Consider the following 22677-nt stretch of genomic DNA (forward strand, 5'->3'; position numbering starts at 1 on the left):
CCGTGTCCCTTGCATTGGCAGGCAGATTCTCAACCACTGCGCCACCAGGGAAGCCCCATGTTAACTATTTTTAAGTGTACAATTCTGTGGCATTAAGTGCATTCAGTGTTGTGCAACCACCACCATTATCCACTTTCAGAACTTTTTCATCATCCCAAACAGAAAGTCTGTACCCATTAAACAAAAACTCCCCACTTTCCCCCTCTCCCCCAGGCCCTGGTAAACCTCTATTATCCTTCCTGTGTCTATGAATTTGCCTACTCTAGGTACTTCATACAAGTGGAATCATACGGTTCCACTGTTTGTATAGACCACATCTTACTTATCCATTCATCTGTAGATGTACATACGGGTACTTTCCACCTTCTGGCTATAGTGAATAATGCTGCAATGAACATTGGTGTACAAGTATACCTGTTTGAGATCTGGCTTTCAATTCTTTGGGATATATACCTAGGAGTAGAATTGCTGGATCATATGATAATTCTATGTTTAAATTTTTGAGGCCCTATCAAACCGATTTCAAACTGGAGATCAGAAGCTCAGAAAAGAGATCCTGGCATAGAGATAGGGAATTGAAATTGGGAAAAAAAAAAAAAAAAAAAAAAAGATGGTAATTAAAGCAATGAGAGTAGATGACATTTCTCAGGAGGGTTTCTGAGGCTGGCGACTATAGGGAGAATTCTTGCAGCGGAGGTGGAAAGGAAGCCAGATGGCAGCGAGTTGAGTAGAGCAGGGAGGAAAGGGCAGTTTTCAGAGGGCTCTTGGAGACCAAAAGCTTTCATCTTAGCTGATTTCTTTTCCAAGGTTGTTCTTTTTTTTTTTTAAGACAATTTTTTTAGAGTTTTAGGTTTATCACAAAATTGGGAGGGAGGTACAGAGATTTCTCATATACTCCCTGTCCCTACATATGCATAGTCTCCCTACTTATCAACAACATTCACCAGAATGGCGCTTTTTTTTTTTTTTACCAAGGATGAATCCAAATTGACATACCATAATCACCCCCAAAGACATAGTTTATCTTAGGGTTCACTCTTGGTGTTATATATACATTCTGTGGGTTTGGGTAAACGTAAATTGACATATGGACATTATCATATTATCATACAGGGTATTTTCACTGCCTGAAAGATCACAAAAATATGTGCAAGAACAAATGACACAGAACAAGTGTTTTTATTTTGTCAGCTACCCTCAATGACCAAACTCCATCAAAGACTATTTGCTCTCAGTTAGTCCCATTTTCTGCCTGTAACTTCCTACAGTTGCCTCCCTGAGATCTTACCCCTGCTCCCTTCGGCCCTCTCCATTTTCTCTAGAGCTACAGGCTACCTCCAAGAAGCATTTCTTCCCTACACACCTAAGACCAGGGGACCATCATTTCAGTCGATCTCACTCAACTCTAGTCCCTGGGCCTCACGCTGAGCCCAGCTCTGGCTCAATCTATTTCGACACATAGCAGAATTCTGCAATTACAGTGTTCGGCCTCAGTTTGTGTTTCACTCCTGTTTGGCAAATCCCCTTACTAATTTTCAATCTGCTTACTACACTTTTCCCAGTCTCCACATGCCCCAGGCCCTTATGCCACTCCTATCACCCTCCTTCAACCACCTCTGAGTTAATAACCTTGCTTCCTACTCCACAGAGAAAACAAGGCACCAGTCACACACTGAGGCCGGAAAGCTGGGCATAGTCTTTGACCCTTTTCCTTTTCTGAATGTAATATCCAATCAGTTACCTTTTCAAATCATCTTAAAGTCTTTAGGGAAGAGAGGAACTAAAAATACATGATAATCAAGTATTTAAAAAAATTTTTTACAGCAAAACAAAAACATACATTACTTTTAAAAAAGCTACATTATACATTAATACATTAAAGTATTGATAATTTTATAAATAAAATCATTTTAAACAGTAAATACATGATAAAATTTCTCTGATACAAGATTACTTACATAGTTCAATGACCAATTTTGAAAATATAAAAACTACATCCTTCTTTTAAAAAATAATTGTACAAAATTATCAAATAAAGTTAAAAAGTGCTAGATATGCTTCCATTTGTTTCATTTTTAAAGCAACTGTAGCACATCAGACCTTAAAAAGATAAATTAGGGCAAAAGGCTCATCCTATACCGCCTAAAAAACTTCAGAGACTGTCTAGGCAGTGGGAAAGGATGGGAAGCTGAGTTCACTGCCAGCGAAGGCTGTCATCTGCCCAGAGCTATTACCTGTCCTTGTTCTCAGAACCAGGAGATTTCCTCCTTCCTGGCCCACACCTACAGAAGAGTCTTTCTATGCTTACTGGTCCCTAATTTTTAGGAGAAAAGGTTTCTGAGAGAATTTTGATATTTAAATCCTATGCTAATACTGAACCTCTTCTAAAGACTGAGGCATTTTACATTTGAATTTTATACAAAAAGTCATAATCTAATTCCAAATGAAAAGAGGACACTTCATTTGGCCGCTTGATTTCATATCACTTGTTGAGGTAGGATAAGTTTCTTCTTTCTCTGAAAACTGTCCCGGCTATACAAACGGTGGTTGTACTGGAAAGGGTTCTAATGCCTTTTCTGCATTCTTCCAGTTGTGAAAATTCTCTCTGTACCACTCAACTGATAAAACAAAAAGACAAAAATAAAAAACTAAACATCAGTTAACCAATATTTACTGAGTTGCTGCTAAGTAAGAAAAGCCTTGCCCATCAGCTAATGTGTAGGCAAGGGTTGCCTAATGACGAAAACAATTTGATTTTGAACTAACCAACGATGTTAATCACAAGATATTTCATCACCTGAAAACGTAGATTTAAAAATCAACAATTTTTTTTCTTTTTAACTTCAAAAGTCCTTCAATACTGGATTTGCTGGTACAAGTATTAAAACATTCTAATTTTAGGGAATTCAGGGGGAAAGGGAGATAAGTCACTTGTACTGGTTTTAAAGTCATAGGAAAAGAATTGTAGTATTTTGTTCATGTAAACATCATAATACTACATGATAGGCACAGTGAGATGATGTCAACTTCCTTTTGTTAATATGTAAAATTATTTTATGTTGCTATCCTATTAATAAAGTTTTTTTAGTTGAAAAATAATAAATTATCTTTGAATTTGCTTTTTTTTTTTTTGGCTGTGCTGTGTGTGCAGCTTACAAAATCTTAGTTTCCTGACCGGGGCCCACAGCAGTGAAAGCATGGAGTCCTAACCACTGGACCACCAGGGAGGTCCCTGAATTTGTTTTTTAAAATTCAACACAAATATTTTGTATGTCAAGCTCTGAACCGAGACATTTTCCTACACTTGGGTATCTTTTCCCTTGAGTACATTTCTAAACAGAATTTAACATATATGCACAGACTATATATACACTTATTTTAATGGCTATTTCTGCACATACTAAATTTGCTTCCTATTTGTTTGTTTCAGTATAAAAAGACTCAAGACGCTCAAAGACGGCAACTGTCTCTATTTCACCAAATCTCAGATGCCTGATCTTAAGATGGACCATTACTTTACATATTAGTAAGAAAGAAAAAAAGTTGAAATAATAATATAAGACACTAGTGATTGTAAAACACATACCTCTCAAGGATGTGAAAAAATGTGCATCTGAGAATCAATGAAATAGGTATCTGATAAATGCTAGTAAGATAAAGGAAGCCTAATCAGAAGTTAGTCTATGAAATTCAAGATACTTAATTACTAATGTTAGAAATACATTAAATGTAAAAATTTGAAAAGCGAAAGTGATTCATTGCAACACTGTTTGTAGTGTCCTAAAATAAATTACTGTGCCTTAAAATTTTTCTGATTCTCCCCCTCCCCCCAAATGATCAATTCATAACATACTTGTTTTCTGTATTCCTTCTTTCCAAGGCACTTTAGGTCTCCATCCTAAGCCATGTATTTTTTCTGATTTCATTGGATATCTCATGTCATTGGTAGGTCTTGGAAAACAAAACAGATTTAAAATGATACTGTGGATATATATTTACAAATGTATTTATTTATTTATTTTTGGCCCTGCTGCACGGCCTGCGGGATCTTCGTTCCCAGACTAGGGATTGAACTCAGGCCCTCGGCAGTGAAAGCATGGAGTCCTAACCACTGGACCACCAGGAAATTCCCTATTTACAAATTTAAATACTAAGAGAAATAATGTGTGTCCATAATTCAAATTTTCTCTCAAAAAATTCTCCCTGATGACACACTTATATATTTGTAAAATAAAGTATATGTTAAAAATCATCTATAATCCAGAAGCCTAACCCTCTCTGTGTCTTATCCTTTTCTCATTTCAACCACAATCTAGGTATGAATGCAATGTCTCATACCTAAATGTTTGATGAATGAATGAATAAATACACATAAGCTTGTTAGGACTTATGTTCCATGCCCTGGGTCTGGTAGTTTATATACATTATAAATTAAATTTTAAAATACTTCCATAAGCAAGATATTAGTATCCCTATTTCACACTCAAGGAAATCTCAGACTTGGAAAGGGTCAATAGCTTTCTTTAAGTCACACAGCTAATAATAATGCTACAGTTTATTGTTATGACATTTATAATCAGGAAAAAACATTTTAGCAGAAAACTCAAAAAAGATAAACTTTTCTGGGTAAGTCCATACATTTTATAATCTTATAAGTACCTAAGATTTCACAACCTTTCCCCAATGTTTTAACTTGTTACTCACCTATCATTAACATAATCAACCCAGTTTTCCATTTCAGACTCTGAATTGGTCTCTTTGATCTGTCAAAATGGAGAAGACTTTCGAGTCAAATTATAAAGTGAGACCAGAGAATAAAATGGTATTCAACAACTGATTCAAAAGACAAGAAAAACAACCTCCTCCAAGTGGGGAAGACAGCTAAGACGAATAGCATTTTATTAACACTTTCCATACTTTATAACCTGAATTCCGTCTGAAGCTCTGAGAGAATACACATTATATAAACTATAGGAGAAAATGAATTTTTTTGGCTTTTGGTTATTACTCAGTGTGATATTGCGATTTAAAATAAGAAATATATATTTGGTGTTCATCCCTGCTCCTGGCACAGAGTTCCTAAAACCTTTGGAATTTCCTGGTGATGAGAGATAAAGGTGTCATAAGTTCCTTTCAACCACACCAGAGTTCAGGTTAACACGTGATTTTTGGAAAGCACCTAAGGATGAAGACTGCTTGCCAAGGGAACCAACCATGTGATTGGAGAGATGGAACTCAGCCTCCCTGCCCCCACCTCCAGGGAGGGGAAGGGGACCAGAAGTGGAACAAATTATCAGTGGCCATGATTTGATCAATCATGCCTACTTCATGAAGCCTCCATAAAAACCTAAGAGGAGAGCTTCCAGGCTGCTGAACACACGGAGGTGCTGGGAAGGTGGCACACCTGGAGAGGGCAGGAAGATCCACGCCCTTTCCCTCATATCTTGCCCTATGCATCTCCTCCATCCTTTGTAATAAACCGGTAATCTAGTGGGTAAACTGTTTTCCTGAGTTCTGTGAGCCCCTCAGACTTATACCTTGTCGATCAAAAGCACAGGTGACAGCCAGGTCTCGGGATTGACATGTGAAGTGAGGGCAGTCTTGTGAGACTGAGCCCTTAACCTGTGGGATCTGACACCATCACCAGACAGGTAATGTCAGAACTGAGTTAAATTGTAGGACACTGAGCTGGTGTCTGAGGATTGCTGGGCGTGGAAAACTCACACGTTTGGAGGACAGAGTGTTCTGTGAGTAGTGTAAAGGAAAACAAGTTTTTTCCATTCGTTCAGTCGCTCTTTTTACTGAATCCTGAGATTTATAATTGATGCTCACTAGTACATAAAAACACTCATAACTATTATCTATATATCAGTGTTCCTTGATTCTAGGACACACAATTTAACATTCGATTTTCTGAAATTGAGTATGTCTTATAATGGGTATGTACATTTAATGCTGTGGAATTTTTTTCCTGTAAAGCTGTGACTAAATGAGTGATGCAGTTTCAAATAATGACACATCTCAGCATACATATGGAATTATGAAGTTCCTTTTTTTACCGGTTCACTTTTCAAATGAGTAAACTGTAAATTGTTGATTTTGACAAAATTAGTGATTACTGTCACTAATTTAGTGACAATTTTGAAAATACTACCCTCTTATAATATATACATACCAGTTGTATTAGTTCTTTGGCAAGCTGGAGAACTGACATTTCAAAATTGGTTCCAATGTTATAAATTTCACCTGGTTTTCCCTTTTTGAGGACAGTGAGAAATGCTTCTACTACATCAGTAGCATAAAGGAAGTTTCTTGTTTGAAGCCCTGATCCATGAATGCAGCTAAAAAGATGAAATGAAAGGGAATCATAAAGTGTAAAAAAAAGTAAGCTCTCCCAAACCAGGGTAAGGCAATGATTGGGTACAATTCCAGAGAAGGCAATTCCCATGAAGATCCTAGACATCTCTTACTGAAAATACAAATTCTCATGACTTCCAGATTTTATCCATAATTCTTAACTGACCTCCAAACCCCCTGTGGGTGCTCAGTAGGAAAGTGGCAAACATGTAAGTGACCCCTGCAGAAATATTTATTCATCAATTTTATACCTTAAGTTCACTTTGAAGACTATCTACAGTTCAATCTTTTGAAAAAGTAAAATTATATAATGATGGATGACAAATTTTAATGCTATAACTCAAAGTTTTAGGATGGATTATTTAAGAATTAAAATTATCTTAGTAATCAAATTATAAAGATGAATTATATATTATAATTATTTTTTTAACTATTACACTGACTGTAGAAGGAATTCTTAAATTTGTTGGGACATTAAATCCTAAGGCCTCCAACTCTAACACTTTATGATTTTCAAGAAAGACTGACACTAAATAGTCTAGCATACCAGAAAAACATGGGTACAAAGGTAAATAACATACCATTTCCTGTTGTGTTGAAGTAAAGATATAAATTTTGGAATAACCTAAAAGAATATTTAAATTATCATTTCAGACTTTGGAAATTCATTCATTAATATAAACCTGAATTCATCATAAGATTAAAAGATTATTATTGTTAAGAAATACACTTATGGGCAAATTCTAATTCTTATCAGGAGTTCAAGAAACACTTAGTGTAATTTTGATAAGTAAAAGAACTGTAAGATCGTTTCCTATTTCACAAATACCAGTTATCTGCTAGATAAAAATGAAGATAAAATGATATAGTGAAAAAGTTCAGAAAAAATCTTCCTGAACAGTTTGCTCTCACTGCAAGCTCACTTGTGTGTTGATTTTATACGAGCAGGAATCATATCATACTTTTTACTTTACATACAGTACCTGTTCAATAAGTGCTTGTGAAATTAATAAAAAGTAATTCCAGTGCCACTGGATTCAAAGAAAATTTGTTAAACATGGTAAGATAAGAAATTATTAAATTTATAATAAGTCTGTTAAAAAATTAAGCCAAATATATATTAATATCCGCAGATCATGATATGGCCCTTTCCTCTGGGCAGACAGATCAAGGCAACCAGCGGCTGAGAAGTGAGAAAACCCAGCTCTAAATTGAGGCAGTGAGATATATGTGTAACTGATTCACTCTGCTGTACACCTGAAACGAACACAACATTGTAAATCAACTATACTCGAATAAAAATTTTAATAAATAAATTTAGGCAATGAGACTAGTAGTTACTTAACATTGGGCTTAATGATACAGAATCAACCTCACACATTTTCAGCCTTTTAACTACATTTCTTTATTTGCTAAACTACTTTCTGGACGACATTCAGGCCTGCAACAATACAGAGGAGTTGGGGGACAGCTAATCGGCTGCCTTTAAGACAAGTTTATGTACAAGCTTCCTGCATCACTCTCTAACTAGCGTCTACGTTTCTGTACAGCCTGACATATGGTCTGACTGCATACTAGGAAGGAGTCTTCACTGGTGTGACAGTAGTGATGGGAGTACTCTATAGTGTTTTAGAATCCTGCAAAGTACAAGGCATTTTCACATACATCATCTCACTGGACTCTTCAAAATCCTTCCTAAGTATTATCATTACCCGTGAATTTAAAGACAATGCTCAAAGGACCTAAGGTCATCCCAGCTGGTGGGTATCAAGTTGAGACTTAAACTCAAGTTTTCAAACTCTAAACATGATGAGATTTGTATGTGGCCTATAAAGCATTTATAATTACGGTTAATTGCAACATAAATTATTTTGGACAAATAACTGAAGAGAGATTATTTTAAATAATGAGAAGTCGCAATCACTAAAACACATCAGGAATTCAAAAGTAAAATGTACCTTTTCTGGATATTGATGTGGTCCATAAACATTACTGCTTCGTGTGATGACAACTGGAAACTTGAAGAGAGTTCGACATTAAGGTAATGGAAAGGTCCAATAATAATGATTATCTAAAGATAAGCAGTTCTAACCTATGGGCACTTTTGACTGAATAATTCCACACACCTTAAGGACAGAAGCAAAGGGATTTTTTTTCTAATGTAAGGTTCCTGAAAAGACAGGAGAGGACGGGATTCAGATAAAGGCGGAGGTTCCAAAAGGAAGAAGAGGAATAGTCTCTTCACTGGGACAAGGGAAGGATGAATACAGATGGAGGCAGGTTTGTAGGCCTGACAGCAGGAAATTAAGGACATTTCTACCTGATTATTTCAGAGACCACCTGAGATGTTACACTTCAAGCTGGCTTTCTCTGCTGGACCAACCCTTACAAATAAAAAGAGCGTCCGTGGAGGGAAAAGACCAGTGCTACTGGAACACAAAAGGCTAGAGAAGCTGAAGCAACTCCTTGGTTCGTCTTTCTGACCCAGTCCCTAATAACTCTGGAAGATCAGTGGGAAGCCAAGGGCAGGGGTTCCAGCTGATGATTCATAGTGGGCAAGGCTCCTGCATGGACACTGACACAGCCACTGGGGTAAATCTATCTCCCTTTCACGAGGGGCCGAGAGGAGCAGCTGCAGGTAAGGGAACCTGCCCTCCCTCTGTCTTCCTTCACTCAGAGGACTCCTGGGAATCAGGACATTCCAACAGGGCTTTTCGCTCTAGCCGTACCACTCTACCTATTAGTGAAGTAGAAAAAAATATATACATAAATTATTCCTTTAAATGATGAACTGGATAAGAAGTAGGTCCCTGCTTTGTCCACACAATATAGGAAATCAGTATTTAAAATTCCTTAATATATAACTTTTCTTAATCTATGTCTGCCATCCTGAAAATGAAATGCTGCTAATGCTAACTTGGAGTTTTAACACCTAAGTCCAAAGAAAAATGATTCTAGAGTTTCTGAAATCAGTTCTTACCCTGTATCGTTCCCAGTAAGACTGTACAAAACACTCAGCAGCTGCTTTAGATGATGCATAAGGATTTGTAGGTTGTTTGGGAGAAGATTCATCAAATTCCTAATTTTAAAAAGACATATTAAAAAAATAAGTATTATGTATACTTTCTAAGTAGAAAAATTGGAGAACATATTACAAACTTGAAATGTAAATCAGTACATTTAAAAAACATTTATTGAGGACGTCCCTGGTGGTGCAGTGGTTAAGAATCCTGCCAATGCAGGGGACACAGGTTCGATCCCTGGTCCAGGAAGATCCCACATGTCGTGGAGCAACTAAGCCAGTAAGCCATGACTACTGAGCCTGCGCTCTAGATCCCGCAAGCCACAACTACTGAGCCCATGCGCCACAACTACTGAGGCCCACAGACCTAGAGCCCATGCTCCGCAACAAGAGAAGCCATCGCAGTGAGAAGCCCCCGTACCGCAAGGAAGAGTAGCCCCCACTCGCCACAACTAGAGAAAGCCTGCAGAGAAACAAAGACCCAATGCAGCCAAAAAAAAAAAAATTTATTGAAACCCAGCTATGTGCCTGGCATTTTTCTAAGCACTTTACATGTAGTAACTTCATTAAAGTTCACAACAACCCTGTAAGGCAGGCAGACAGAACAGCAAGTGCAAAGGCCCTGAGACAGACTGTGTCCAATGGAACTACAAGGAGGCTAGTGTGAGGGAAGAGAAATGTGAGATGAGGTCTGAAAGCTGGAGGCCAGAGCATGTGGAACCTTGAAGGCCACTGTCAAAACAATGATGGGTTTTGATGAGAGTAATATCATGATCTCACTTATATTTAAAAAGCATTCTGGCTACTGTGTCAGATCTGATGTAGGCTGACAGGAGTACAAGGAAGAAGCTTACCTGATAAAAATTGCAAAGAGAGTTTGCAAATGGTTGTTCCTCAGAAGTGGGATTGGGCACTGAGGAGAAGTGGTCAGGGTCTGCTTTTTCTCATTATACGTCTTTTCAAACTACTTGGTTTTTTTCCCACTATGTATGTGTTTTGGTAAATAAATGCATTTAAAAAATAAAACAAAACAAAATGAGGTCACTGTAAACACTGACTATGAAAAATACAGACTGGAGAATGGAGCCTCTCTTTGCATAAAAAGTATAATGTTTACAAATGATTAACAAAGGAGAACAGATTCCAGTTTCTACAACAATTTCACACTCAGTCCTTGACAGTACAGTATGCTTTTCTGAGCGGAACAGAAGGGAGACAGGCCTTATGCTGCAGTGTAACTTACACATGCTTTGGCCCATGGGAATGACATTCATGATGTACGACTGGGTGATCAGGGAAAAGCTGCTGCTTGCTTGCAAAATATGTCGGTCATATTACATATATAAATCTGTACCAGACTAGGCTGTGGTTCCCCACTTGGGGTGGTATTATTTGATTTGAACAGAAGACACAACGGAATAATATTCTGGGGAGTCCCACAAGTGTGTATAATCAGAAGATGAAAAAAGTCCAGAGTAGGTTTTCATAAGACAGGTTTCTATGGTGGTACGGGGTAAGTAGGTGAAACAGTCATTTTCTTTCTTTTTTTTATAACATCTGTTTTATTTACTTATTTAATTTATTTATTTTTGGCTGCGTTGGGTCTTTGTTGCTGCGCACGGGCTTTCTCTAGTTGTGGCGAGCGGGGGCTCCTCTTCGTTGCGGTGAGCAGGCGTCTCATTGCGGTGGCTTCTCTTGTTGCGGAGCAAGGGCTCTAGGTGTGCAGGCTTCAGTAGTTGTGGTGCAGGGCTTCCCTAGTGGCTCAGTGGTTAAGAATCCGCCTGCTAATGCAGGGGACATGGGTTCGAGCCCTGGTCTGGGAAGATCCCACATGACGCGGAGCAACTAAGTCCGTGCACCACAGTTACTGAGCCTGTGCTCTAGAGCCCGTGAGCCACAACTACTGAGCCCACGTGCTGCAACTACTGAAGCCCACACACCTAGAGCCCGTGCTCTGCAACAAGAGAAGCCACCGCAATGAGAAGCCCGCGCACCGCAACGAAGAGTAGCCCCCGCTCGCCACAACTAGAGAAAGCCCACGTGCAGCAACGAAGACCCAATGCAGCCAAAAATAAATAAATATATAAATATTAAAAATTTAAAAAAAAAATTGTTGTGGCACATGGGCTCAGTAGTTGTGGCGCATGGGCTCAGTAGTTGTGGTGCACGGGCTTAGTTACACTGCGGGATGTGGGATCTTCCCGGACCAGGGCTCGAACCCGTGTCCCCTGCATTGGCAGGAGGACTCCTAACCACTGCGCCACCAGGGAAGTCCGAAACAGTCGTTTTCTAAGCTCACCTTATCAAGACTGCCTCCATAGACCTCATCTGTGCTGACATAAATAAATTTCTCCACTCTGGCTTCATGAGCAGCGCTTACCAAAACGTGAGTGCCATAAACATTAACATACGTAAACTCAAAGGCACGGACAAACGAAAGATCTAAAAAAAAGAAGAAAAAGCTAGAACAATTCCACTCAAGGGACAAAGTAAATACTAAACAGTAGACTCAGGCTTAAGGAAAGCTCTATTCACTTTTCTTCATTCACCACAACTGCAACGGTGTTAAAAATAACATAAGGTGCATTGCTATTTATGATTTCTTTAAGCCCAAATTACATAGTACGTGTGAATTCTTAGAACCTAGAAAACTATCAGTGCTATATTTGCAGGAAACACTTTTTTTTTAATTCAGAAAAGAAATGATACATCTAAAATTTAAAATGCTCTTACATTTTAAAAAATTTTGGAACAACTAAAAGGTAGGAGGGTTTGCTTTGCTGGTATCAAGAATTATTATAAAGTTACAGTAATTACAGTGTGGTAATGGCATAAGGATAGACAAAGACCAATGGAACAGAACAGGAGCCCAGAAACGGAACCATGCATATATGGGTACTTCATCTCCAACAAAGGTGGCAATGGGGAAAGGTTGATTCTTTCAATAAATGGTGCTGGGTCAAGCTGATATTCATATGGGGAAAAAATCTGAATGTAGAAGGCAAAACAATAACTTTTATGAAAAGAATATAAGAGAATATCTCCATGACCGTGGAGGTAGGAAAAGAGTTCTTACACAGAACACAAAGAGCACTAACCATAAAGGAAAAGGTTGATAAACTGGACTACACTGAAATGAAGAACTTCAAATGATCCAAAGATATCATTAAGAAAGTGAAAAGGCAGGGAAATTCCTGGCAGTCTGGTGGTTAGGACTTAGCACTCTCACTGCCAAGGGCCTGGGTTCAATCCCTGGTTGGGGAACTCAGATCGCACAACGCAGCTGAGGTGAGGTGAGGTGAGGTGAGTTGAGGTGATGTGAGATGAGATGAGATAAAATAAAATAGAAAGGAAGTGAAAAGGCAAATCACAGATTGGAAAAAAGGTAGTGGCAAAAGGTTTGAATTCAGAATATATAAAGGACTTATAAAAATCTGTAAGGAAAAAACTGACAACCCACTTGAAAATGGTAAACAGACTTACACAGAAACTTTCTAAAGAGATATACAAATAGGAAAGGGAGGAGGATAATCCAGTAAACAAATGCAAAGGTTTTTAACATCATTAATAATCAGGGAAAAATATAATAAAACCACCAAAGACCGACAACAGGAAGTACTGGTAAGCATCTCATAAATTGTTGGAAGGGAAACCACTTTATCATTAACCAAGTAGAAGGATTTGTTCTACCAGATATGAAAACACTACATTAGTCAATATACTGTGTAATCAGCACAGGCACAGACAGACAAATGGGGAGTTGAGAAACAGATACTCATATAGATACTTGATACATGACAGCGCAGTGGAAACTGGTGAACTTTCCCATAAGTGGTAGAGGTCCAATTGGTATTCAAATAGAAAAAAATGAAATTGGATTCTTATCTCATACTGCATATAAAAATGAGTTTCAGACGGATTACAAATCTAAATGTGAAAGGCAAAACTATAAAGCTTTTCAAAGATAACACAGAAGAATATCTTCATGACCTTGGGGTAAAAGAGAATTTCTTAAGACCCAAAAAGCATTAACCATACCATAAAAGATATATAAATTCATTAAGAATTTATATAAGAACATCTGTTCATCAAAACACACTAGCAAAAAGATGAAAAAATAAGCCACAGAGTAGGAGAAGATATATATAATACACATAACAAAGGACTAGTATTCAGTGCGTGTGTGCATATATATATACACACACACATATATACACACACACATATATATAGTCCAACAAATCAATGAGAATTGATTTAAAAATTTTTAAATGGGCAAAAGATTTCAACAGTATTTCACAAAAGAAGAAACTGAAATTATTAATAAACATATAAAAAGTACACAGCTTCATCAGTAATCAGGGAAACACAAATTAAAACCACAATCAGATGCCACTCTACACACTACTCAGATTGACAAAAATGGAAAAGACTGACAAAACTAAGCTTTGGTGAGATCTAGAATAACAGAAGGTCTCATATACTCCTGCAGGAGAAGAAACTGGTATAACTGTTTTGGAATATAGTTGGAAATTATCTCCATGTTGAAGTGTGCAGATCTTACAATTCCAGTTATATATTGAGAGAAATGTGTATTTATGTGTACCAAGATGCATGTGTAAGAATGCTCATGGTAGTATTGTTCAAAATTGCTCCAACGTGCGAACAATCCAAATGTCCATCAAGAGTAAAACAGACACAGGAGTTGTGGTATATACTTAGAATGGAATATTGTATGTCACTGACAAGGAACAAATTATACCTACACCCAACTGCATGGATGAATCTACAAGGATGAAAAAGCAAGACCAAAACATGTTATTTTATATACGCATTTTTATAAAATCTAAAAAGAGGCAAAACTAACCTACACTGTTTAGAGATAAATACAGAGACAGTAAAACTGCAGAGAACACCAAGGGAAATTATAACTTAAAAATCAGGTAATAAGGCAGTAGTAATACTACTACTAAAGAGGGTTCAGCAACATTCTTTTGTTTAGGTGATGGCTACATGAGTATTCACATTATCATTATTCATTTAACCTTACTTCTAAATTCTTCTGAATATATATTACATTTCACAATATAAAATGTTAGACAAATTATTAGAAGATATCTTAGGACAAAACAGTACAGATAATAATATAATGTTCAACTGTGTATCTACCACCCACCTTAAGAAAAACAACATAAAAATACAGCTGAAGGCCCATTTCCCCAGAAGTAATCACTATTCTGGATTTGGCTAAACTCAGTTTTAAGATAACAGTCAAGGTTACATTTTACCCTACGCTAACACAAGGGATCTGAATAGCGCCAAGTATCTAGAGGACAGAGTGACTAAGGGCTTTTCTGGTAGAACATGGTATATGTTCTTTCACATACATTAAGTACCTACTTGTTCAACCCCATTATTGGACCTTCATTTTGGCTAGTTAGCCACTGGAAAAAAAACATTTGCCCATCATAACCGTAACATAAAACAATGCTTACCTACATGTGTTTGTGCGGCAAAATGTAGTACTATGTCTATTTTCTCTGCTTCAAAAAGTAGTTTCACGAAGTGAGAATCACATATGTCACCCTATATAAAAAAACAAACATGAAAAAACTGAGTTTCATTGAGCACTCCCAACCATAAAAACCATTTTACTTCATGAACAAAAAAATGATAAGAAAAAGGATTAATCCCCCCAACCCAGGTATAAAAGAGAATATCTTGAAAATTCAACTGAGGGGTCAAATACAGTAATGAGGTATTTCTTCAGCATCCTAGGATACAAGATATTCAATTCAAAATATGTTTTTGCAAATAAGTGTCTAAAACAGTATTTTTTTGAGCACCAACTACTTCTGTGGACTGTGCTAGCTTTTTTTCTTAACATTCTTGCCAACCTAAGCTAACTATGTTAGCAGGAAAAAATATAAACATACTTTTAAAAGTTTGAGATAACCACTATTGAAATATATTCAAAGTAAGTATAACAATTGGAATGATGGATTTCACCACAACTAAGTAAACTTTTGAGTATTTTTAATGTTATATGTACACTTAGTTCTAAAAATACGTATTCTCAACAATTCTTCAGTGACTAAAGGAGACACTTTCAGATAGAAGAAAAAAATTATGAAATGTTTGCTTAGTATATTCTTTAAGATTTGTGGTTAAAAAGAGAGTTTATAGAATCACTTTAAAAAACATAAATCATAAGATAGTTTCATTTGACATTAAAATTTCCCTTTCTGAATTAGTGACCAGGCTGCCTGGCTTATACTTTGGACTACCATGGGCTTGTATGGTGGGGTTTTTGACTACTGACTGGCCTGAGTAATACCCTACTTTATACCAACCTCTTTAAATACCAGCAAGGCCTTATGAAGAAGGCTAAAAATCACACACCATGGAATTTCAGTCAGCTACTCATAGATCTGCCAAGGCACCAAAAATAACATGTAGCTTTATATGCAGTATCAATCTACAAGTAATATCCTCTATAGCACACGGTGCTTCTGGAAATTAAAAAGGTCTTTAATAAGCATGCTTCCAAGCCCATACTACGCAAGTTTACAAAGTAGAAAGATATAATGTCTAAATGACTAAAGAGGCACAGTATAAAATAATTATATAATTATAAGAATACTTCCATACCTGTATAAATTTGTAATTTTGTTTATTAGAAATGGTTTCAAGATTCTTCAGGCTTGCACAGTAATCCAGCTTAAAATAAGTAAGGAAGGGGGAAAAAACAACACAAAAAGTGATAATAGCTTTTCCTATAAAATATCAATTCATTTAAAATACTATAGATTTCTGATCATAGCACAAAAACATGTCTCCTTAAAGTGTTTGCTCTCAGTGTTTTAAGAAGTTTCTGATATCTTAAAAGTAAAAAACAAACAAAAATATGTAATTTTGTTACCTTTTCAAAATACAAAAAAATTAATTTTTATAAGCCCCTCCTTTAAAAAATTTTCCTGCCCAGATTTGCCTTCAGCCACTGGGGGCTGTAAGAGTTCACCATTCCTTACTGAAAAGGAATTAGTGATTGAATACAATTACACCTGTGTTACACATATTGTATCTCATTATGCTTTTTCCTGAGTTAACTGTTGGTAAATCAGTGTATACAGATGGAGGAAAAAATTACTGTCCATGATATTATGGCAGGCAAAAATTATTAAGACTTACAGATTATTTTTTGCCTCTCTCTATATATTTTTTACTATTATGTTTTATAAAATTAAGGTAACTAATTGTATCTTGTGTTTAAAGTCAACAACACAGTGATTACCAATCATGGCTTTCAGAATCTCCAGGGAACTTCCAATTATTACAGAAAAATTCTCAAAACTAAATTAATTTACGTGCACTTTAGTTTTTAAAATAAATATATAATTTTCAGGAGGTGGCAGTTATAAAATCATATAATAAAATAATCAGAGTATCTCAATGCCAAAAAAGGTTAACAATCACAAGATTACACTAAATACTGAATTCAGAGTGAAGATTTTCTTTTAGTAAAAATACTGCACTTAAAACCTTTACGTTATGAGCTATCATAACAAATTTAAAAGTTTCAAGACTTTATGTAAGATTTAAAACTGTATGAACACATGACTATATAGGCTCCTAAGCTGCTAAAATGACTAAATAAAAAACTAAAATATCAGCAGGACAGGATTCTAATACTTTTTAAAAAATATAAGTAAGTTTCAGCACACAGGGCTCTTTTTTTTTTTTTTAAACACAGAGCTCATTTTTATAAAACTTACCTTGTCTAGATTTATGATCATATAGTTTGGATAATCTTCTACTAAGGAGACAATCACATGTGATGCACTATAGAGAAAAGTGTATCTTGTTAGCAGAAAATTTAACCTTTTCCTTAAATTCTCAAACGTTATCCTAAGTTGCTGAGTATTAGGAAACTATTCAAAGATACCTTCAAATTATTGCAAGATAACAGAAATGATGTAACTACGCTGAATATACACACATCCACACTTTTCATTAATCTTCTCAACAGTATTGATACACAAAGTCTTACACTCCCTTTACACTATGGTGAAGAGAGAATTTACTGGTCTTGGGTATAAGAAAATAATTAACCAAATGATGCTGTCCTTGCATACTTTGAGCGTGGGAGTAAAGCAGTATCATAAATACAATGGGTGGTGTTCACTGCAGATGGACTTAAACGACGATGTGCCCTTTCAGAGACTGCAAGTGTAACTATGTAAAAATTAAGCTGTTATAAGCATAGGAATTGTCCATGTTCACAGTAGCCTATTGCAATTGCTATTTCTTGGTATAAGAATCTGGTGGTGTAAAGTGGTAAACCTAGGTTTCCAAGGCTAAGAACTGCTGAAACCATCCTGAGGTTAGTGGCACAGTGGGTTTCAGAGGACCCTGAAGTGGAGCCAGAGGCATCTCAGTGAGATGATCTACCAGATTTTTATCATATACACCAAAACGTTGGGCTCCTAGGAACAAATTATGAATTCAGAGTTTGTACTTGACAGCCCTTTCACAGAACTTTCTAGGACGTACCTTTCCTGGACCAGCACTGTACCACCCTTTTATGCCCATGCTCCCCTTTTCATTAAATGAAACTTGCCTGGTACCCTCCTCCAAGTCACTGTCAGATTGGAAGAGATGATCTAATATACTAATGGGGGGGGGGGGAAGCATTCTTCCAGGTGTTGAGGGAACCCCAGTCTCTGCCCTCACTCGGTTTACATCCTAGGGTTGGGATGCAGGCAATAAGTAAACACAAATATGCAATATAGTTTCAGGTAGTGATAAGTGTGTTAGTTGGGAGAGGGTCTATTTTAGATAGGGTGGTCAGCTAAGGCCGGGAGGAGGTGACCTCTGCGTAAACATCTGAACTGAGTCATGCAAACAGCCTAAGCAAAGGGGGAGCAAGTGCAAAGGCCTCAAAATAGGGGAAAATAGCCTCCTGGGTTCCAGGAACTGCAAGAGGCCCAGAAAAGCAAGAGGTGGAACGACAGGAGATCCGGTTTGAGCTTTGACACCTGAGAGTCTTCTAGACATGGTAAAGAGTTTGCATTTTATTCTAAGTCCGACAGGAATCTTTGGAGTGAAATTACGCACTTATTTACTTAATAAACACTGACTTGTGCGTGATAACAGGCTTTAAGGGAACAAGAGTGGAAGCAGTGTGACCAATCAGGAGGCTACAGTAGCAGTCTAGGCAAAAGCAGACATTAACAGGGGCTAGGGGAGAACAGGGGAGGAGGGTGAGAAGTGGTCTCTTTCTAAGGAGTGAGCGAAGACTTGCTGATTAAATATGGGTGTGAGAGGGAAAGAGGCTTCAAACGACTAGTACAGGTCAAAACACCGACAGAGGATTTTTTAAAGTCTGCTGAATAAATGAAACCCTTATCATAATCCCCAAACCGGTTCATGGAGCCTATACGTCCAAGTCCTGTGTATCGTGGGCCCTGGGCTCGGGTTGGGGCAGTTGGTGAGAAGCTTACTGCAAAGGGGTCGCACTCAGAAAAGTGACAGGTACCTCTCGGGCCAGGTAGAAAGGTGGACAGTACCACAGCACTTTTGCTTCGTTTGGGAGGCGCTTAAAAGAAGTCGTTTCAAAAGAGCCACGCACGTCTTCGCAGGCCGGGAAGTGGAGAGAAGGTGGGATGATCCCAGTCGTGCGTTAAGACCCTCCCCCTGTCAATCAGATCCCCAAAGCTGATCCCAAGTTGCCAATGGCAAGCAGAGGCGCAGGGAAAGGTTGGGGTTTCTGGGGAGCCACTACTCTGCCAGCGGCGCCGTTACCTACATGAAACCAGCACCCCCGGTCACCAGGACCCGCTTCGCAAAGCCGTCGGGAGGACGCAAGGGCTCGGGCCGTCCCGCAGCCGACATCTCCCAGCTCAGCAGGGACTGGAACCGTAAAACGCCAGGTTTGTAGATCGTAGGGAAGTTCCACCGCGACTTTTTGCGACGCGTCTCCCTCCCCTGACACGTTAACAGGGCAGGCAGCGGCCGCTTCCGGAGCTCGGGCTGACTTGTCCCCGCCCACTGAGGGCTGGGCGGGGCCTCCGGGTGTGCGGGCCAAGCAGCGCCACTGCGCAGGCGCAGCTCTTCTCTGCCAACACCTCGGAGGATTGGAGTGACTGGGGTAGCTGGGAAAGTAGGGTCTTAAAGGTTCCGGGGCAAATGACACCACCGTGGATTAGGCTTTACTTAGCTACACATGTGGTCGGAGTTAGGAATGATGACCTTCTTTTCATTCTTGAACTACAGCGATCTCCACAGATTACTCACCGGTTGAGCTGAGAACTCCAGTTCTCTTAGTTCTCTTCTTTCAAACTGTGGAGATGGGAGGTTGGAATTGCAAAATGGCCTTTTACTTTGTCGTCGGCACCATTTACAGACAGTGCGGGCCGCTTGCAGTCGTGGTAAAGATGTTCCCTAGATCCTATCCTTAGATCTCTTCCTACTGTTCTCCCTCTTACTCACCCTGCCTCAGCCTCCCTGCCCTCCTTTGGTCTTCCTTGCATTTCCCAGGCATGCGTCTTCTCTTGGGCTTGGGTGCCCTTTCCTCAGATGTCTGCCTAGTTTTTACCCTCAGGTCTCAGCTTGAATGCCACCCTAGTGGACAGTCCCTCCTTGATCACTCCAGTTAAAATAGCAAGCTGTACCCGAGCCCGAGCCACTTTACCCTTCTTTATTTTTCTCCATAGCCATCTTCAACATTTATGTTGAATTGCTCATTGTTACTGTTCCATGAAGGTAGGGCCTTTGTTTTGTTTCCTGCTATAATCCCAAGGCTTCAGGACCAGGCCTGGCACAGAATAAACCATCAGTAAATACTGTTTATTCAGATAGATAAATATCTTGGTTTTTTGTTTTTGTTTTCCACATAATGTGCTGGTAAAGTCTAAGAAGAATGGGAATACCCAGTATATGTGGATGTGTCATTTGTTACAACTGTTTTTGGGGGCCAAGTGGTAACATACATGAAAAGTTCAAATGTACACACCACTCTATGATCCCCAAATTTCATGATGTAAAATATAGATAATTGCAGAAAAACATAAGTATGTTCATTGCTATAATGAAAAACTGGATACAATCTAAATACCTACTAGTATTGTCTCACTTCTTCAATGCAGTGGGCTGATATATAGCTTTTAAAAAGAATGTACCAACATGGAATGAGGACCAAAATATATTGTAGTGAATACTTACAGTTCTATCTGACCAGACTTCCCTACCCTTTATCATCTCCCCAAGTTGACCCACCCAGGCAGACCACAGGATGTGCATCTGACTCACCATAGGCTAACTGAATCCTCTTCCTGGGATTTGGAATTGGACTAAGGTTTTAGCATAGTCTGGTTGCTCTTCTTGAACTCTGAGGACCTATAAAAATTTGCAACTTGTTGGTAGCTATACTCATTCAAATGAAACAAGGAATCAAGAAGCCTGTCTTCAGTGAGAGGGAAAAACAAAGTTGATTATGAAGAGAAGAAGAAATAGTCACAGTATTCAAGGCCAATGTTCAGATTTTTTTCATGACCAATTTTATTCCTGTCCTTGGTTTGCAAACACCACATAATTTGTAAATGCACGTCTTAAAGGATTCACCCTAAACTATTAACAAGGAGTTACCTTTGGGTATCCGTATGAGCAGGGAAAGAAGGAAATGAGGACTTCAATTTTTACATCATACTTTTTTTCCCCGTACTTTTTTGACTGTGAATTTTTTTCTAAGCTGCATGAATTACTTTTATAATTAAAAATAAATAAAATATTTTAATAAATATTTTAATAAATAAAAATCTCATATATTAATATCTCCAGTTTACTCCTGGTCATCCAGAGATATAGAAAACGCTGGGTATATACGAAATGTTCCCTCAAGATTTCTTTTTCTAAATGATGAGGTCTGTTGTGAGAACTTGATTATATGTAATAAAAGTTTGTTGTCAAATGAAAATCATTTATATACATTTATTCATGAAATGATTTTTGAGCTTCTACTCTCATCAAGACAGACATAGTCTCTGACCAGCTGGAGCTTACAATATAGTAAGGGATTCAGGTAAATCAATAGACATTTACAAAATAGTGTGGTAACTGCCCTGGTAGGGCAGTAAGGGATTCTGGTACCAGGGGTATCTAACACAGATTTGAGGGTTTGAGAAAGGCTTCTTACCGTGCCTTGGGAAAGTAAAGTAGGAAAAGGAGATGAAGTGGAGGCTGAATGGTAGGATATGTGAAGTATTCCAGCAGGAGGGATCTGCAAGTGCTATAGGCCCAGAGGGGAGAACTTGGCGTGTGTTTAGCAAACTGACAGTGGCTCGGTAAGGATGGACATCACCTGTTGAGAGATGCCAATTCGAGAGACTTGAAAGTCATATTCTAAAGATTGGATTATGTCCTAAGGCAACTGAGAGACTTCGAAGGAAAGTGATACAGTCATACTGCGCTTCCCAAAGCTTTCTGTGGTACTAGGCTAGAGATAGACTGTGTGTAACCACTTGGAGAGAATTGACTGTTGTCGGGTTAGTTGCCATAGGCCAAGTAAATAATGGTAAGATGGTGGCCTGCATAGAATAGTGGCTGGCACTTCCTAACCTAACCGTCCAGAAGAGGCGCTAATAAACTTCTGTTTCATTGAATTGATTGGATGTAGAGGTATGAGGGGTGGCGATAAGGGGGGGAGGGCGGTGTCGCTATAATTCTCAGCTGTCTGGCCTGTTGGATGATGGCATAGCTCAAGAAGACAGGAAACCTAGGAGGAAAAAGTCGGTTGAAGGTGCCGAGAGGCCAGGCATTAAATGGACAGGGGCAGTTACGTGCTTTTGAGACATTAAGTTGGAAACGTCCAGTACGTTACATGGGCACGTAGGGCTTTCTTTGCTGGAGTATTCCTCCCCTCACCAGAAACATTGCTGTTGTGTGTTTCTTAGCTATTTTCGAACCCCACGCACGGCTGGAAACCTTTCGGGCCCGGTCCGCGCGCCCGCGCATGCGCAATGGCACCACGCGCGCGGAGGAGAGGAGGGCAATAATTTTTCCGTAACCTGAAGCAACATCCTCCTGAGTCTCCATAAAAAAGGCGGGAACTAGCCAAAAGGCCGGGGAGTGATGGGACTTGCATATCTGCAGTCCCGCCCATTTCAGCCTCTGATTGGTGGGTATCCTTGGCTCGTGGTGGAGGGGCCCCCTCATTGGCTGTTAGACTCCCGGGGATGGGCCCGCGACGCCGGTCCCTCTCCCCTCATCTCCCCATCTCAAGCTGTAGACGTGGGGCCGCG

At 38.6% G+C, this 22677-nt stretch overlaps 1 protein-coding gene across 1 annotated transcript; it reads right to left on the reverse strand.

Annotated features, from left to right (window-relative positions):
• Nucleotides 1–1160: 1160 nt before the first annotated feature.
• TGDS (TDP-glucose 4,6-dehydratase) lies at nucleotides 1161–19398 on the reverse strand. Its single transcript, XM_068526790.1, has 12 exons — nucleotides 19188–19398; nucleotides 17155–17221; nucleotides 16031–16099; nucleotides 14875–14965; nucleotides 11679–11821; nucleotides 9338–9436; nucleotides 8316–8375; nucleotides 6939–6982; nucleotides 6176–6341; nucleotides 4705–4763; nucleotides 3854–3951; nucleotides 1161–2618 (listed from the first exon to the last, which is right to left on the reverse strand). Exons 1-12 carry the CDS (start codon nucleotides 19271–19273, stop codon nucleotides 2533–2535), a joined length of 1068 nt encoding a protein of 355 aa, XP_068382891.1. The 5' UTR covers nucleotides 19274–19398; the 3' UTR covers nucleotides 1161–2532.
• Nucleotides 19399–22677: the final 3279 nt, after the last annotated feature.

This window comes from Eschrichtius robustus, chromosome 18 (genome assembly GCF_028021215.1).
Source record: "Eschrichtius robustus isolate mEscRob2 chromosome 18, mEscRob2.pri, whole genome shotgun sequence".
Classification (NCBI taxonomy): Eukaryota; Metazoa; Chordata; class Mammalia; order Artiodactyla; family Eschrichtiidae; genus Eschrichtius; species Eschrichtius robustus.

Bases quoted from the DNA above. Each gene is read 5' to 3' on its own strand.
- TGDS (XM_068526790.1), bottom strand. From the start codon at position 19,273: ATGTCGGCTGCGGGACGGCCCGAGCCCTTGCGTCCTCCCGACGGCTTT. The intron at 9,437-11,678 runs GTGAGCTTAGAA...TTTTAAAATTAG, and splicing joins ATGGAGGCAGTCTTGATAAG to GAATTTGATGAATCTTCTCC. The intron at 6,983-8,315 runs GTACATTTTACT...ATATTCTTTTAG, and splicing joins CACATCAATATCCAGAAAAG to GTTATTCCAAAATTTATATC.